Source organism: Eleutherodactylus coqui, chromosome 1 (assembly GCF_035609145.1).
Source record: "Eleutherodactylus coqui strain aEleCoq1 chromosome 1, aEleCoq1.hap1, whole genome shotgun sequence".
Lineage (NCBI taxonomy): Eukaryota > Metazoa > Chordata > Amphibia > Anura > Eleutherodactylidae > Eleutherodactylus > Eleutherodactylus coqui.
In genome coordinates this window covers 236,574,873-236,593,400 of record NC_089837.1, presented here as the reverse complement: position 1 = coordinate 236,593,400, position 18,528 = coordinate 236,574,873, and the positions used below count along the sequence as shown (strand labels likewise).

The following is an 18,528-nucleotide window of genomic DNA, read 5'->3' as shown; positions in this document are numbered from 1 at the left end:
TGCCTGTAGGTCTTCAGCAGCTGACAATTCCCCAGAATAATGAATGTATATGTGTGAACCAATTTCACCATGTCGTTCACCAAGACGGTGAATTGAAAATGACTCAATGTACTGATATGATTGTACTGCCCTTATGTCACTAAAGTATGAATAGCAGTAGCAGTTGAGTTGCCCCATTTCCCGTAAGTATAAAAATGTATGGCATTGATGCAAATGTATGGATGCTGGCCAGCTAAAATGTTATTGTTTCTCTGAGTGATAAAACGTTTTTTTGTCCTGAGATAGGTAGGATTCAGCTTATTCACTACCGTGACCTGGGTATAGTGACCTGGGTATGACGATGAAGTGAGCCATTATAATAAAACCGTGAGTATTACCAATAAGATTTGTATCATCACCCATCTTGGTCACTTTGGGATGGTATCAGCCCCAGAGGGTACAAGACGGAGGGGGATTTTTTACGCCTAGTGACCTGTCGTGACGGCACTGGGGGGGTATCAGCCCCAGACAGCTTTACATAGACAAATGGGGGGAGAATCCACCTATGTAATGACATTTGTACCTGATTTTGCATGATACAGTCCACCATCCTAGTCTGTCACAGTAGGCCGGGCATCCCTTTCACCTTCTTACTTTAGTCCAGGGCAGAGAGAATTGACTTAAGCTACCACCTGTTCTGGAGTCTAGTACCCTTTTCAGGGAGAGTGATGATCATTCCACTCAGTCTCTTTTCTTTTCTGACAGTTGCCATTTCTCTATTTTGAAGTTTAGCACCAGTGTTGTATTTGATCCTTGTCTAAGGAAGTGATGTTCATTCTACTTGCCTCATTCCTTTTGTCTTTATGGAAATTTCCCCATAGCTATACTAGTGCATCCTGAATTCTGTTCAGCCTAGTAGAATCTCCTGGTTAGGCCAAACCAGTTTTATACACCCTGTCATAAACAAAGTCTATAGACAGAAAGTGACATTCTCAGGTAGTCACAGAATAGGTTAATCTTTTCATAAGTAACTATGTGGTAGGAGCTGTGTTTATAGGTTTTGCTTTGCACACTCCATGACTGAGCAGAGGCCTAAAGATGAATTTGAGTAGAACACTGAGATATCCCTTCTCCGGATAATACACTCTGTTTCAGGTGGGCCGGGGTTGGCTTATTTTAAGTAAGGGGGAACTGTAGTAACCCAGAATGTTTATTCCTGGCCCCTTCATAAGTGTCATATATGTCATGGCTTTTGTGTAAATGCACTGTGCAAAAGTGTCTTCTCTCCTGTTATGTGTATTGCATAGCTGTAGCAAGTGAGAGGTTAATATCTGCATGAGACTGGGAGATGTCTGCAAATGTAGAAATTTATGTCTCGCCATGTAGTATGCTAGAGTCTATAAGTATGAGTGATTTGGGTGTGGTAGTCAATCTGGAGTCCATCATCTTCAATGGTCAGGAGGGGAGTAGAGTGCCGGCCACATGGAGGTACCTTTAGCCCTCATGTGGTGAAGTGACAGAGGAAGAGGAGAGGTGTTTAGGACACCAATGCCAAGAGGCAATAGAGAGTGAGGAGAAAAAGAGACAAAGAGAGTGTGAGAAAAGAAGTCCAAGACCACCGTGCAGAGTTACTGTGTTACAAGAGTGTTTGTGGAGTGACCCGACCCTATCTTCCTCTGGAGAGTTTTCCTTCCAGGAGTGATACCTGAAAGATAATGCAGGCCTGCAGCACCGGTGTCATCCAGAGTTTCCTCCCAGACCTCCCACTGTCTGTTCTTATCTGCACTAGTGTGTTCCTGATTTGTGTGATATTGAAGTTTTCACATAAAGTTTTGCCAGGTCCTGACCGTTCCCAGGAACTGAGGTACTTCAACCTCACATTGTGTGTGAATTCTCTTTATTAACGCCGAGGGTCATACCAGTGGGTAATAGGAACGGTGGAGTCACACATAGCAAAGATGTATTCCTGTTCCATCTATATTGGCCATCCCTCTCTGAGAGGTGTCCGGAAGAGGCCCAGCGCTGCTCTGGCCGAGGCTACTTGTGTCCCACTGGGAGGTAGCCTGGTAAGTGCCACCGTGACAAATGACCACTCTACCCTCCTAGCTCCTAAGCATATGCCCAGTGTCCTGAGTTACCCTTTGAGACGCTGCAAGAGACTGACACAGATTGCCTCCATGACTCAGAGCTTAGGGGAAATTTCATAAGCCTAGTGACAGAATCCCTTTATGACTAATAGCTCATGACTACATCCAATGAAACATTAAGTATTCTACTATTAATGATTGCAATAATGTATGTTTGGAGTATTGTGATTGTTTTATTGAACTAATAGTTTTGGGATCATTTTCCGTGGCATGCTTTATTACAGGCATTTCACATGCAAAATTTAATCACCCAGGTAGGGAACGTGTTGCCCCTCCTCCTGATAGATTATGGATGGTTAAGGATGGGGACTGGGTATAGTCAAGCGTGTGGACTAGCTGGGGCACAGCGCGCTCTGCATAGCTCCTTGCCTGTCCCTCTCTCTTCCCATGTAAAGTTCAGAGTTGGCATTTTGTGTCAAACCTGCTCATTGTAAATTTACATATTTACTATAAATTCTCATTTATACTGTTCTCCAATTAAATTGTAGCATTTTACTGCTCTTACCTGATTAGCTCTCTTCTTTGGCATTGTATCGTCAAAACCTCATGAGTAAGCCCTCCATGCCCGCTACAGATGCATAAAAGGGTGGTGGTGAGGCCTGCCAACCATACCTTGTGCATGCCCATTTTCTAGAAGAGTATGGCTTTCCTAGAAAAACTGCTCCTCTGTATTGTGTGTTTCCTGCATTATTTTATTTCCCTCCATGCTTATCACTACTGCTCGGTCCCTGTCTGTTTGCCGTATGATAAATGGAATAATTTCTGTTACGCGGCAGACCATCCTGACTTACATAACAGGTATTTCTGTCAGATGATTTCATGCTAAAAAGTAGAATATATTTTGGCAATATCTATTAAAAGATTGATATTATGCACTGTGAAATGAAAAGCCATGCATGTATTATAAATTAATCAACTTAATGCAAGAATCAATACAAGAACCATTATAAGATAGTACTAATGTGATTTACCTTTGGCTTCCTAAACTGCAGCTCTCTTGGCATTAGATAGTAAGGCAGGTGAGATGAGAAGAGACGAGGAGATGGACGGCTCTTAAAGTCAATATTGTACATGTTATATTCTATCCATGGCACTCTTTGTACATTTTCAACATGTTCTGTTCCGTTTCGATGTCCTTCATTAAATATTAGGCTTAGAATTTGTTGTGTCCAAATTGTGCCTGCAAAATAGGTTATAGCTCTTATTATTTACAGCGTCTACTGTAACTGACAAGCTGGAAGTTTTCAGATAATTTATATATGAGAAGAGGCGAGTAAATACATTATATAATGACAGGAACAATAAAGATCTACTAAATGACCCACACATCGATACAGAGGGAGAGAAGACCCCGGCACAAGGGCTTTCTCTATGAAAAATACTTTTATTGTGCAAAAGTAGAAAACTATATACATTTGGCATTGCTGATCCACAGAACGGAGGTAACATGTTATTTATGCCACATGGTAAATGGTGTAATATGTTTAAAAATGAAAGGAAAAATTGTTGTTTCCTCCATTTGAACCGTAAAGTGTTAACAAAAGATAAGCAATAGTTTATATGAAGCGCTAAATGGCGCAATTGAAAAATACAACTCACTGTATAAAAAAGTCCTCATATGGCAGCGATGGCAAAACAAAAGCGTGGATTTCAGAATGCGACAATCCAAAAACAAAGAAAATATCTTCAGGTCCTTAAAGTGACCCTCCAGTCCTGGAAAACAAAGATGGCCACACTACTTCTATGACTACCACATGTACACTGTGCGTAGTATGCGTCGTAGTCTAAGACAGTGTTTCTCAACTCCAGTCCTCAGGTCCCCAACAGGTGATGTTTTCAGGATTTCCTCAGTACTACTCAGGTGCTGTAACTATCATTAGTGTCTCAGACATTGCCACAGGCGGTCTTACTATAGGATATTCTGAAAACATGACCTGTTGAGGGCTCCTGAGGACTGGAGTTGAGAAACATGGGTCTACAACACTACATGCTGCTCTGACTGGACAGTGCAGATCATGTGAGCAGCACTAGCCAATCAAAGCAGCATGTAGTGTATTGGGCTAATTTCAGAAAGGTTAGTGCACTTCCCCTATGGATGCGAGGCGTATTTGTATTAAAAACATCTTCAAGGAAAGTGCGATCCTCTGGCACGGTTGATAGCCATGGTGAAGGATAACAGATTTGTTGCGAGACGCACAAATCTCACATGAGATTCTCGGCCGTGTGAAAGGGGCCTTAGGCTAAAAATGCATATTAGTGCACAGTGTACATCAGGTGGTCAGAGAAGCAGTGTGGCCATCTTTGTTTGTCCAGGACAAGGGGATCACTTTAAAGGGTAAATGTCAGATTTAGACTTAGTTCCCACGATCGTATATCGGCCCGCTTTTTTCACGGTTGGCTGATATACGCTGTGATTTGATGCATTGGATTCCAATATAACGCCGGGCGTTTTTATGTAGGGCCCGAAAGATATTTCTGGAACTATCTTTGGGCCAGAATACATAGGCCGCTGCATGGGCTCCAATGGGAGCCAATGACAGCAGCAAGAGAAGGGAGATGGGAAGGTGTTTAGCAGCGTGGCTACTAAACTCCCTCTTCTTTCCTCCCCTCTAGCTGATTGGAATGGGAGGGCGTAAGACAGGGGCAGAGCTAAGCGCCACCCAGTCCCGCCTCCCATTGCTGGCTGCAGACAAGAGGTGGGACGGAGGCGGAGGTTAGCTCCCGCCCCTTGTCACAGACAGCAATGGGAGGAGGTGGGACGGGGCGGCACTTGGCTCTGTCACTTCCCCACCCCCTCCCATTGCAATCAGCCAGAGGAGAGGACCGGGACCCATGCCATCTGAACGGACACACAAACATTAGATTTGTACGCCCATTCACAAGTTTTAACTCTCAGATAGTAGCATATATTGGCCAGTTGTGAAAAAGGCAGCCAATATACGCTCGTGGGAACAAAGCCTAAACATGAGGTTTTGAGTTCTACAGATAAAACACATTTTACCTTTATTGTGATAGCACAGAAAGTTATCTTATCTTAACGCATTAGGCCTCATGCCCTCGGCTGGGTTGGATTCCTGCTGTGAGATTCTCGCAGCGGGATGCGACCCGTGCCCCGGCATTAACCTCCCAGTTACCTGTCCGGCGTCTTCTCCCTCTGCTCTGCAATAAGCCGGCTGGTGCACACTTGCGCATGGCAGAGCAGAGCCGGCATGTCAGCTGTGATGTTTCTGGGTGGGCCGATGCGAGGCCTACGCAGAAATAGGACATACCATGCTTTTAATACCATACGAGTTTTCACGTAGTCAAAGCACGGCTGTCTGCATAGGACTGCACAAACTTATGTAATGCAATAGCAGCGTGAAACGGGGAAAATTCTGTGGGAAATTCCGCAGCGGAATTTCCGTCTGTGGGCATTAAAAAGCTTTTGTTTTCTTACCTAAATACAACAAAACCCCATTGTAAAGCAATTCAATGAGTAAATAAACCACCCTGATAGAACTGCACACTGTGATATCATCTTGCAACAAAGGTCCTTTTAGACAAGACAATTCTTGTCTCAATAAGCGGTGACGTCATCGCTAGTTCGTTTCCTCTTGTGCAGCCTGTTTAGATAGACAAACACATCGTTGGCTCGTTCAAAGGAACATCGTTCAGTATCATTCAATCTTTCACATTTGCTGTATGAGCGAATGTAAAAGATTGAACGGCACTGTTAAACCCCGGCTCAGGTTAAGACTGAACGATTATTATTCACTTTTGCTCATTTGAACTATTTTGGAACAATAATAGTTCCATCTAAAAGCAACCTACAACTCAAGCTAAAGAAAGACCCATCTGTATTTCCAAATCTGATAGAGGAACTTTACCATTTTCTCAAACTTTTAAAAATGAATACCATTGATTGCAAAATTTAAAATAATAGAAATGTCTTCTATGACTGTGTTCTTCCATGAATGTACATATACAGTATGTGTGCTTCTCTTTAATAATCTACTCCAATAACATTAGAATATTTTTTTAAGCTATTAGTTGATAAAAAAATTTCAACCTGTGAACTTACCTGATTTTGGGTAGGTAATAAGAAACACATCACTGTCCCTAATTTCCATATGTTCTACCAGATCTACAGCTTCAGGTGATGTAGTATGGCTCTCAAAGTATATGCCTTTATGTTTAAACATTAGTGCATTCAGGGCTTCTTCCAGTGCATCTTGGTCCATTGTTGCTTCTTCAAAACTAAAATGCATCATTTGTATTTATTTGCTAGGAAATATTTTATCAGCAAAGCATTATACATGCATATATATAAATTACCTTTGAGAACTATGCAGTTTCTCCATTCTAAAGAAGCAGTGATAGTAGAGTGAGTACAGAAGGTCAGATTATGCTTATTTATATGTGACTGCTTTAACCTTTAAACTTTTGGAACAATTGGATGGTGCACTGCTCCTTGTCATATGATTTTGCAGTATATTTGGAGGTAGATCTATGAATTATTAACCACACTTGAACTAAAATGAGCTTCTTAGCAGTTAAAGCAGTTGCCTCCCCACAACTGATATTAGGGCATATGAACATCCTATAAGGAAAGGTCCTCTGTATGTGCCAGAACAGAGAAGCACTTTGATAGACCCGGCACATCCATGCACTACTCTGAATTCCTGGCTTGCAATGCTGCATTTTCCCTGCAGCAACCTCTGCATGGGGAGTTAGTGACTGGCTGTTGCCTCCTCCAACAATAACAGCTGATTACTGGGGGGTTAGGGAGCTTAATTTTAGAAAGGACGGACACTTATCAGGGTGCCTGTCCACGGGCGTTTTTGAATTGCGTTCCCCGCAGCAGTAATCCGGCCGCAGGAAACACAATGCACGCTTTCCATAGCGTTGCTATGGAAAGCACCGTCCCCCTGTCCATGACCGGAGAATTATTGCGATTCTCCGCTCAGGGCCGGCAATTCGCAGCATGCTCCCGCGGTGGATCTCGCAACGCCTGTGGACAGGCAGCCTTAAAGGGGTTGTCCCGCGGCAGCAAGTGGGTCTATACACTTCTGTATGGCCATAATAATGCACTTTGTAATATACATTGTGCATTAATTATGAGACATACAGAAGTTATAAAAAGTTTTTTACTTACCTGCTCCGTTGCTGGCGTCCTCGTTCCCATGGAGCCGACTAATTTTCGCCCTCCGATGGCCAAATTAGCCGCGCTTGCGCAGTCCGGGTCTTCTGCTCCCTTCAATGGAGCCGCTCGTGCAGAATGCCGGCTCCGTGTAGCTCCGCCCCGTCACGTGCCGATTCCAGCCAATCAGGAGGCTGGAATCGGCAATAGACCGCACAGAAGAGCTGCGGTCCACGGAGGAAGAGGATCCCGGCGGCCATCTTCACCGGTAAGTATAGAAGTCACCAGAGCGCGGGGATTAAGGTAAGCGCTCCGGTAAGCTTTCTTTAGGTCCCTGCATCGGGGTTGTCTCGCGCCGAACGGGGGGGGGGGGTTGAAAAAAAAAAAACCCCGTTTCGGCGCGGGACAACCCCTTTAAGGAATACATATAAACTTGTAATAGGGTCAGTCCATGTCAGTTCAACCAACGCTCCCGGTCGACCATCTCAGATTTCAATCAAACTTTGCACAAAGATAGACCCTGACCCTAAACTAAGATAGCCAGAATATTAGGCTTCAAAGTGCTTTGGTTCACGAGCTACAGGTCTTAATCTAGGGGGTTGTCATGTGATTACAGCGAGCAACCTGAAAAAAGTGGCCATTTCAATCCATTGCCAAGCCAGTTCCAATGACTCTAGAGCAATGAAACTTCACACACTAGGAGAACTGTTGGTGCTGAATCCAGCTAAGCTACTCAGACTGCCACTCTTATCATCATTCTGCCACCATTGCATGTCAAAGTAGCTGAAAAATTCTATCGCGCAAAATAAAACTCATATTTTAAGCAGTAATAACTTATAATCAATGCAATCCAACTCAGCTATGAATTTATCAATGTGTACTCCATAGAAATGGTTCTCATTATTCACATTATGGACCCAAAAGGATGCATAGCTCTTAAGATACAATGAGTCAAAAATGGCAAAAAACACTTTTTTGCTAATTTTTCCCTTTTTCAAAGGCGAAAATCGGAATGTACTCCATTTTTATTTTTTTTCATTTTTGTTCTATTTGGAAGAGAATTTTTTGCTCTACAAGATTCAATGTTTTTCATTTTGTTCCCAGACCTTCTAGATGGGAAAATATCAATGCCTGTGAAGGTCCTATGCACTCACGGAGGTCTAATAATAAAATAAGTGTAAGTTTTGCATGGATGTATAATTAGTTTAGAAATCAGGAGAAGGTAAATTATTTTTTGGAATGAGACAACTTTTTGTGCTCAAGAAACCTATGTGATCAAAAATTGCATGGCGAGTTCAGGTGAGCCACAAGCTTTGGCCTAAGATGGTCAGAATATCATTTGAGTGTTGCATAATGATTGTGGTATATTACAGTGATCACTGGGCTTATTTAGCACTCTATCCATATTGGATACTAAGATTATCTAAGGCTAGCATTTGTGTAATAAATAACTAGAATATCACTCAATGATATTCTGACCATCTTAGGCCAAAGCTTGGGGCTCACCTGAACTCGCCATGCAATTTTTCATCACATAAGTTTCTTGAGCACAAAAAGTTGTCTCATTCCAAAAATAATTTACCTTCTCATGATTTCTAAACTAATTATACATCCATGCAAAACTTACACTTATTTTATTATTTGACCTCCGCGAGGCATAGGACCTTCACAGGCATTGATATTTTCCCATCTAGAAGGTCTGGGAACAAAATGAAAAACATCGAATCTTGTAGAGCAAAAAATTCTCTTCCAAATAGAACAAAAATGAAAAAAATAAAAATGGAGTACATTCCGATTTTCACCTTTGAAAAAAGGGAAAAATTAGCAAAAAAGTGTTTTTTGCCATTTTTGACTCCTTGTATCTTAAGAGCTCTGCATCCTTTTGGGTCCATAATGTGAATAATGAGAACCATTTCTATGGAGTACACATTGATAAATTCAGAGCTGAGTTGGATTGCATTGATTATGAGTTATTACTGCTTAAAATAGGAGTTTTATTTTGCGCGATAGAATTTTTCAGCTACTTTGACATGCAATGGTGGCAGAATGATGATAAGAGTGGCAGTCTGAGTAACTTAGCTGAATTCAGCACCAAAAGTTCTCCTAGTGTGTGAAGTTTCATTGCTCTAGAATCATTGGAACTGGCTTGGCAATGGATTGAAATGGCCACTTTTTTCAGGTTGCGTGCTGTAATCACATGACAACCCCCTAGATTAAGACCTGTAGCTAGTGAACCAAAGCACTTTGAAGCCTAATATTCTGGCTATCTTAGTTTAGGGTCAGGGTTTATCTTTGTGCAAAGTTTCATTGAAATCTGAGATGGTCGACCGGGAGCGTTGGTTGAACTGACACGGAATGACCCAATAGTATCTCATAAACAAATAAAGAAACTCCACCAAAATGTAACTTTAAACTATCTGATTAATAATGCAAGCTGGAATGGGAATGGCATGACTTGACTGTTTAAAGAAGCTCTTCTGTAACTGTCCGATATATAAATATAAATAAATATATCCTGTCAGTGACTGCCAACTTGTAACAGCCTAATCGTGAGACCAACTTGTAATACCCCTGCTTGGGATGCTGTAGGGAAATAGCTAACTACTCAAGCATACAGCTGGAGTTGGGAGGGTGTAGTGCATGGACCTGTCGCGGTGGCACTTACCAACCCCTGTTACCGGAGGAAGTTACCGCAACAAAGGATAGGGCCAGTATTCTTCAGGATGAGGGGGTAGTAGTTGTCAGTTCGTGACGCCACCGTTCCACACACCGGCATGCATACACAGTGGATAAAATAACACCGGACAAGTGTATCGTACCTCAAGTCCCCGGGAACGGTTGAGGCCCCGTAAAACTTTACTAGTGACTTTTAAACACAGTTCAAACAAAATTCAGCAGGCAGACTTTACAGAGCAGGCAAATTAGTAATATTCAGACAACTTGACATGAAAGTCAATGGCCACAGAATGGCAGTAATTATCACTCTGCTCTCATAGACTTCAGTACGCGTTAAGGTGTTAAAGGTGTACCACTATACAGTGATCTAGACTTCAGACAGCCACATAGGAACTATAAGAAGATTTAAGATTATTTTCAGAGGTTTGGCAGTTGGTCCTGCAATGTGGGCTTGATAAAGCAAGCCATAATTATTCACTATGGATAAGGCCTCCTTCCCACGAACGGATTTCCACCGCGTAATTTGCGGCGGAAATCCGCTGCATTGCCCGCAGCTATTAGGTTCTATTGAACCTAATAGCTCAGTGCTCACGGTGCGGAATTCCACCGCGGAATTCCGCACCGTGAATTCACCCGTCCTCACCCGCGGCATGCTCTATTTGCCACGGGTGTACGCACGGACGGCTTCCATTGCAGTCAATGGAAGCCGTCCGTTCACGCTATCTTCCGCTGTAGCACAGCGGAAGATAGCGTAAAAACACTTCCCCGCCCACCGCCGCCGCGTCATATGACATGGCCAGCCGCGTTATGTGACACGGTGGGCGTGTCACATGACGAGGCGGAGGTGGGTGGGGAAGCATCATGCGGGAGCGAAGTATGGGGGCTCCTGGGGGGCGCCGTGACTGGCTCCGCCACAGAATTTCGTGGCGGAGCCCGTCACGGTCGTGTGCAGCTGGCCTAAAAGTGATATTTTTTGTATCATTTCCTAATGTTTTTTGTTTTGCAATCGTAGTTGGTATCTGAAAACTAAAAATTCGTAACCCCTTGAGTTCATAGTTGCATTTTTTTTCATTTTTTGTTTTTTCTTTCCCACTTTCAAATCTTGACTATTTTATTTTTCTGCCAACGTAGCCATCTGAGAGCTTATTTTTTGCAGCATAAGTAGTATTATTTAATGGCACCATTTAATATACCATCTAATATGCTAAACAAAAAACAAAAAAAAATTCTAAGCGAGGTTGTTTGATGGCTTGCTTTTTTGCGGGATGACTTTTATGGATGTGGCAATTCCACATTCTTTTGTTTTGTTTTTTACTTTAAGGGCTTTAACCCACTAGCATTTAATTTCTTGCACTGTGAGAGTGACTGAAAATCCTCACTTCACAGTGCAAAAAAAACAAAATGCTGTGATATTGCTCAGTGTTTTCAATGGGGCCGGCAGCACCGCCAGCCCCATTGAAAGCATAGAGAGTATCTTACGGACTTCTGCCACAGCTATGACAGCTGTGGCAGCCAATCAGCACAGCCCTTTTAGGAGGTGGGGATTTTTAAATCCCCGCCTGCTGAAAGAGCTTAACAGCAGTGCAGAAGAGCCAGCCGGAGGACGCGCCTGAGCAGCGGAAAAGGTGAGTATATCATTTTGTTTTCACCAGCTAGGGATGATTTTCAGGGAAGGGCTTATATTTCAAGCACTTCCCTGAAAATCATGCTGCGTGGGTTGCCTACAACCCAATGCTTTCAATGAGGCCAGCACCAGCAGCACTAACGCCATTGAAAGCAATGGGATAGCATCCTGGAAACAGGTCACAGAGCTCCAAGAGTTCTGTGCCTCCTACCAGGAAAGGATTTGCTACTATGCAACGTGAGATTTAGGGGTTACAGAGGCAACTCGTGGAGATGTACAATCCATGGCTAGACGTCTGCATGCCATTGCCACCAAAATGTGCTGGAGATCATCGCCAATACCGAGGTTTCCTAAATTAGTGCCGGATATATTTCCAGGTGCAGCCCACCTTGTTTACCAGTGACAGGAAGAAGGTGTTTCGTTGTCCCATCCAGACCCTGAGGATCTATATCCATAGATTTTATAGTGGATCTGCCCTCCTCAAAAGGGATGACTACTGTCCTTGTGGTCGTGGATCGAATTACGAAGATGGCCCACTTCATCCCCATAAAGAAGATTACAACCGCTGATCACACCGCGGAGTGGAGGATCCAGGAAGTTGTCCGATTGCATGGAATTCTGGACAGAGGGGTCCAGTTGACCTCAAAATTCTGGAAACATTTCTGTACGGCTCTGGGTATTACCATAAATCTCTCCTCTGCCTTTCATTTGCAGTCTAATGGCCAGACATAAAGAACAAATCAGACTCTCGAGCAATATCTCCGCTGCTTTATCTCCCATCTATAGGATGATGGGTGAATTATTTGTCAGCAGCATAGTTCACCTACAACAATGCTCAACACAGTACAACTACCTAAAGCTCGTTCTATTCCAACTACGGTACACAGCCCGTCTTTATTCCTGGCCTCCCTATTAACACTCTGGTCCCAACAGTTAAGCATAGACTGATGGTGTTAGCAGAAACACAGAAGCAACTAAAAGAAACCTTACAGGAAGCCTAGAATACCTATAAGAAGGTGTCCGACCATCATCGCCAAGCTGTTCCTACCTTCCAGGTTGGAGAAAAGGTGTGTTTAGCTTCCAAGAACCTGAAGGCGCGTGTACCCTCTCCCAAGCTTGGACAAAGATTTTTAGGACCTTTCTCAATTGCAGCAAGGGTCAGCCAGGTGACATTCTGACTGAAGCTCCCAGGAAGACTGAGGATTCACCTTGTCTTTCACGTTTCCCTACTAAAGGTATTTCATGAGAATACTTTTGTGGAAAGACATCAACCGCCTTCCCCTCCTGTGAAAGTTTAGGGCCAGGATGAGTTTGAGAAGATTCTAGACTCCAGACTGGTAAAATACAATACCTTGTGAAGTTGCAAGGGTATGGGCCAGAGGAGAACTCCTGGGAGCCAGAGAAAAATGTGCATGCTCCTAGGCTCACAAAGGAGTTTCACATGAGATATTCAGGCATAGCCCTGTCACTCTTTCAGTGCATAATTATTGTGTTTCCCCACCTTGATCAAGCTTCTCTTTCTCCAGCTCCTCTGTAAGCATACCGATACCTACTGCTGCTGACCTTTGGCTTCCATTGACTACACTTCTGCCTCATCCTATTTGTACTGCATATTGATACCACCTGCTGCTAACCTTTGGCTTCCATTGACTACGCTTCTGTCTCATCTATTCATACTGCATACTGTGACTTCCCAACTACTCTTCAGTGCTTGGCTTGGCTTCTACACCTGCTCCAATCCAGCATCAGTAAGACGCGACACTGTGAATTAATGCAGCAGCCACCAGCACATTGCCTCATCCCTATAATGTGAAAGCACTGTCTGACTAAGTGTGAGGGCTAGGTGGCTGCACTAACTTGCTGCTAAGCTAATGCCCTGTCCCTGTCTTTCCCCCACCTACCCCTGCATATGCCAGTTTGTACCTCTGAGCCACGTGATAGAAAGCTGCCTGTAGTTCTACACAGTGAACTTCTTTACAATGATGCTGCCAGGAGCCCAGGGTAACAGAATTATTGTATCTTGACACCACCAGGAAGTCCTGGTGGAGACAACAGTGACAGCTGTGTCACGCCCCCTGAACCTGATAGGCCGCAGAGCTGGCTCCTCAGCATGTCCTGTCAGCTCACTAAAATTCATCTCTCAGCTCCTGCCTCCCATCCCGGCTCCCAGCAGTGATAGAACCTCCTGCCTGCTGGTGTCCCGTCTCCTGTCAGCCCACTAAAATTCAGTTCTCAGCTCCTGCCTCCGGTCCCGGTTGTGATAGAACCTCCTGCCTGCTGTTGTCCCGGCTCCCGGCAGTGATAGAAGCTCCCGGCTGCAGAGCCGGCTCCCAGCTTCTGTGTAAGGCTCCCTGGCCTCCCTGTTGCCGTTCCTCATTGCCCGCACGTGCACCACCACACCTCCAGTCCCGATCGTGCTGCTTCTTGCCCAGCTTTATCATGCTGATGCTCGTGATCCCCGATGACAGACCACTATACCGGCGGCTGTACCATCCCACGTCCGCTCATTCTACCTCAGCGGTCCAAATGCAGCACAGACAGCCAGTGGTCGGTACATGTCACTGCTGGCAGCGTCCATGCGGGTGCTGCTGCAGTGTGGGGCAAGGCAGCCGAGACAGCCACCTGCCCCACATGTGAGCGCTGCAGAGCGGTGGTGGGACGCACGGACTCCTGACATCCGCAGCATTGGGGGAGAACAGTCCGCCAATAATTCCATAATTTCTTACACCGGTCTGTGTCTGTAGTGAACTTCACGCACAGTGTACGGCCACAGTCACTGATAGAGAGAAAGTCATATACACGCTATATAGCCTGTCTTCTTTTTCAAAAAAATTAAATTTAAGCTCCCTCGTTGGGCTACCTCTGACCATCTGCATTTTACAGGTTGTCTGGTGGGAGTTGTAGTGCATCAGTATTGCACAGCTAGGCCTGTTTGCAGCCTCCCATATAATTTTTTTCTGCCTGCTGTTTGCGTTACAATACCGCTGTCAGCCTCAAACTGTACACCAATAATTCCATAATTTCTTACACTGGTCTTTGTCTGCCGTGAACTTCACGTACAGCGTACGGCCACAGCCACTGATAGAGGGAAAGTGATATACACACTATATAGCCTGTATTCTTTTTCAAAAAAATTTAAATTTAAGCTCCTTCGTTGGACTACCTCTGACCGTCTGCATTTTACAGGTTGTCTGGTGGGAGTTGCAGTGCATCACTATTGCACAGCTAGGCCTGTTTGCAGGCTTCCGTATTCTTTGTTTCTGCCTGGAGTTGGCGTTACAATACCTCTGTCAGCGTGAAAGTGCACACAAATAATTCCATAATTATTTACACCGCTCTATGTCTGCTCTATTCGTAATCCACCATGCTGAAGGGTAGGGGTAGGGCTAGAGGACGTGGACATGGACACGGGCGAGGACTCGGAGGTCCAAGTGAGGGTGTGGGCACAGGCCGAGTTCCTGGTCCAGGTGAATCGCAGCCGGCTGCTGTGGGATTAGGAGAGAGGCAAGTTTCTGGGGTCCCCAGTTTCATATCACAATTTATGGGTCCATGTGGCAGACCTTTATTACAAACAGAGCAGTGTGAGCAGGTCCTGTCGTAGATGGCTGAAAATGCATCCAGCGATGTCTCGACCACCCAGTCTTCTACGCCTTCCACTGCTGCAACTCTGAATCCTCTGGCTGCTGCTCCTACTTCCTCCCAGCCTCCTCACTCCATGAAAATGACACATTCTGATGAGTAGACATACTCCCAGGAACTGTTCTCAGGCCCCTGCCTTGAATGTGAAAAAATGGTTCGTCTCTCACCTGAGGAGTTTGCTGTGACCGATGCCCAACCTTTGGAAAGTTCCCGGGGTCCGGGTGATGAGGCTGGGGACTTACGGCAACTATATCAAGAGCTTTTAGTGGGTGAGGAGGACGATGATGATGAGACACAGTTGTCTATCTGTGAGGTAGTAGTAAGGACAGTAAGTCCGAGGGAGGAGCGCACAGAGGATTCGGAGGAAGAGCAGCTGGACGATGAGGTGACTGACCCCACCTCATTTGCTAAGCCAACTGAGGACAGGTTTTCAGAAGGGGAAGCAAGTGCAGAAGCAGGACAGGTTGGAAGTGGCAGTGGGGTGGCCAGGGGTAGAGGCAGGGCCAGAGCGAAGAATCCCCCAACTATTTTCCAAAGCACCCCTCACGCCAAGCCACTGTGCAGAGGCCGAGGTGTTCAAAGGTGTGGATGTTTTTCAGCGAGAGCGCGGATGACCGATGAACAGTGGTGTGCAACCTGTGTCTCTCCAAGATCAGCCGAGGAGGCACCACTACCAGCAGCACAGCAGTGGGCAAGCATCAGCAGGCCATTCTAAAACTACTCAGCCTAGGTGACAAGAGGCACAAGGCCCCTGAACTGTTGCAGGGTCTGACAGAGCAGACCGACCTCTTGCCGCTGAGCCTCCAACCGGGCATGGTAGTGTGTGACAACGGCCGTAACCTGGTGGCAGCTCTGCAGCTCGGCAGCCTCACACACGTGCCATGCCTGACCCACATCTTCAATCTGGTGGTTCAGCGTTTTCTGAAAAACTACCCACACTTATCTGACCTGCTTGTCAAGGTGTGCCGTGTCTGCGTACATTTCCGCAAGTTCACCACGGACGCTGCCACCCTGAGGACCCTGCAACATCGGTTTAATCTGCCAGAGCACCGACTGCTGTGCGACTTGCCCACACAGTGGAATTCTACGCTCCACATATTGGCCAGGCTCTATGAGCAGCATAGAGCAATAGTGAAATACCAACTCCAACATGGGTGGCGTAGTGGTAGTCAGCCTCCCCAATTCTTTACCAAGGAGTGGGCCTAGATGGCAGACATCTGCCAGGTCCTCAAAAACTTTGAATCATTAGTGTTACCATCCCGCTGCTATGCCTGCTGAGAAGTTCACTGCAAGGCATAAAGGCCGACGCTTTGCGGTTGGAACAGGAGACGGGGGATGACAGTATGTCGCTTGATAGCCAGACCACCCTCATGTCTATATCTCAGCGCGTTTTGGAGGAGGAGGAGGAGGGGGAGGAGCAGGAGGAGGGGGAAGAGAGAACTGGGCACACTGCAGAGGGTACCCATGCTGCTTGCCTCTCATCTGTTCAGCGTGTATGGGCTGTGGAGGAGGAAGAGGAGGATCCTGAAAGTCATCTTGCTAGCGAGGACAGCCATGTCTTGCGTACTGGCACCCTGGCACACATGGCTGACTTCATGTTAGTCTGCCTTTCTCGTGACCCTCGCGTTAGACACATTCTGGCCACTACGGAATACTGGGTGTACACCCTTCTTGACCAACGTTACAAGGAGAACCTTTCCACTCTCATTCCAGATTAGGAAAGGGGTACGAGAGTGATGCAATACCACAGGACCCTGGTGGACAAACTGATTGTAAACTTCCCATCCCACAGCGCTAGTGGCAGAAGGTGCAGTTCCGAGGGCCAAGTAGCAGGGGAGGTGTGGCGATCAGGCAGCATCTTCAGCGCAGGCAGGGGAACACTCTCCAAGGCCTTTGCCAGCTTTATGGCTCCCCAGCAAGACTGCGTCACCACTCCCCAGTCAAGGCTGAGTCAGAGGGAGCACTGTAAAAAGATGGTGAGGGAGTACATAGCCGATCGTACCACCGTCCTCCGTGATGCCTCTGCTCCATACAACTATTGGGTGTCAAAGCTAGACACGTGGCACAAACTTGTTTTGTATGCCCTGGAGGTGCTGGCTTGCCCTGCCGTTAGCGTCTTGTCAGACAGGGTGTTTAGTGCAGCTGGGGGAATCATCACGGACAAGCGTACCCGCCTGTCAACTGCCAGTGGCGACATGCTTACACTCATAAAGATGAATAAAGTCTGGTTTTCCCCAGACTTCTCTTCTCCACCGGTGGAGAGCAGCGGAACCTAAAGATTCTTTTCGCTGCAACCGCAGATAAAAGCACTCTCCTCTATCACCGGAAAACCGGCCATTTAGCTTTGTCAATCTGTCTCTGACTTTAGTCCTTCTCCTGCTACTCCTCCTCCAGAAAGAACATGTCATCGCGCTGAACGGCCAATTTTTCTGCGGCTCAAAAGGCTCATCTAGCAATGTTTTTACAAATTTTCAAAGTTTCAAAAGTATTGATACTTTAACATGAACCAATTTTTCAACAGGGCTGCCTACAGGCTCTGTTACAAATTAAGCAACAGTGAGCTGTATCTTTCAAAAAGTATTTATGGGTTTCACCTGCCCTCTCGGTTGATAAATTTTTCAGAGGTACACTTGTACTCTTGGTACACTTATTTTTCGGGCCCACGCCTACACTCTTATCTAACTACTATTTCCATCCTTCGCTTACACTCATGGTACCCCAATGTTTCAGAGATTGGCCTATACTATTACTACAGAAATTGTACTGGGGTCTGCCTGCCTATACTTCTGCTACAAGAATGTTACTGGGGTCTGCCCATACTGCTGCCACTTAAATGTTACAGGGGTCTGCCTATACTGCTGCTACTAGAATGTTACTGGGGTCTGCCTATACTGCTGTCGCTTAAATGTTACAGGGGTCTGCCTATACTTCTGCCACGTAAATGTTACAGGGGTCTGCCTATACTGCTGCTACAAGAATTTTATGGGGGTCTGCCTATACTGCTGCCATTTAAATGTTACAGGGGTCTGCCTATACTTCTGCCACGTAAATGTTACAGGGGTCTGCCTATACTGCTGCTACAAGAATGTTACTGGGGTCTGCCTATACTGCTGCCACTTAAATGTTATAGGGGTCTGCCTATACTTCTGCTGCAAGAATGTTACAAGGGTCTGCCTATACTGCTGCCACTTAAATGTTACAGGGGTCCGCCTATACTTCTGCCACGTAAATGTTACAGGGGTCTGCGTATACTGCTGCTACAAGAATGTTACTGGGGTCTGCCTTTACTGCTGCCACTTAAATGTTACAGGGATCTGCCTATACTGCTGCTACAAGAATTTTAT

General features: G+C 45.5%; 1 protein-coding gene across 1 annotated transcript in view; it reads right to left on the bottom strand.

Moving 5' to 3' along the window:
* Window positions 1-6,373, bottom strand: part of LOC136611568 (amine sulfotransferase-like) — a 42,380-nt gene extending 36,007 nt beyond the window's left edge. Inside the window, exons 1-2 of the mRNA XM_066591277.1 lie at window positions 6,187-6,373; window positions 3,098-3,306 (exon numbers count right to left, since the gene is read on the bottom strand). Of these exons, the coding sequence (XP_066447374.1) occupies window positions 3,098-3,306; window positions 6,187-6,373 (396 nt within the window). The remainder of the gene's footprint in view (window positions 1-3,097; window positions 3,307-6,186) is intronic.
* Between the last annotated feature and the right edge of the window lie 12,155 nt (window positions 6,374-18,528).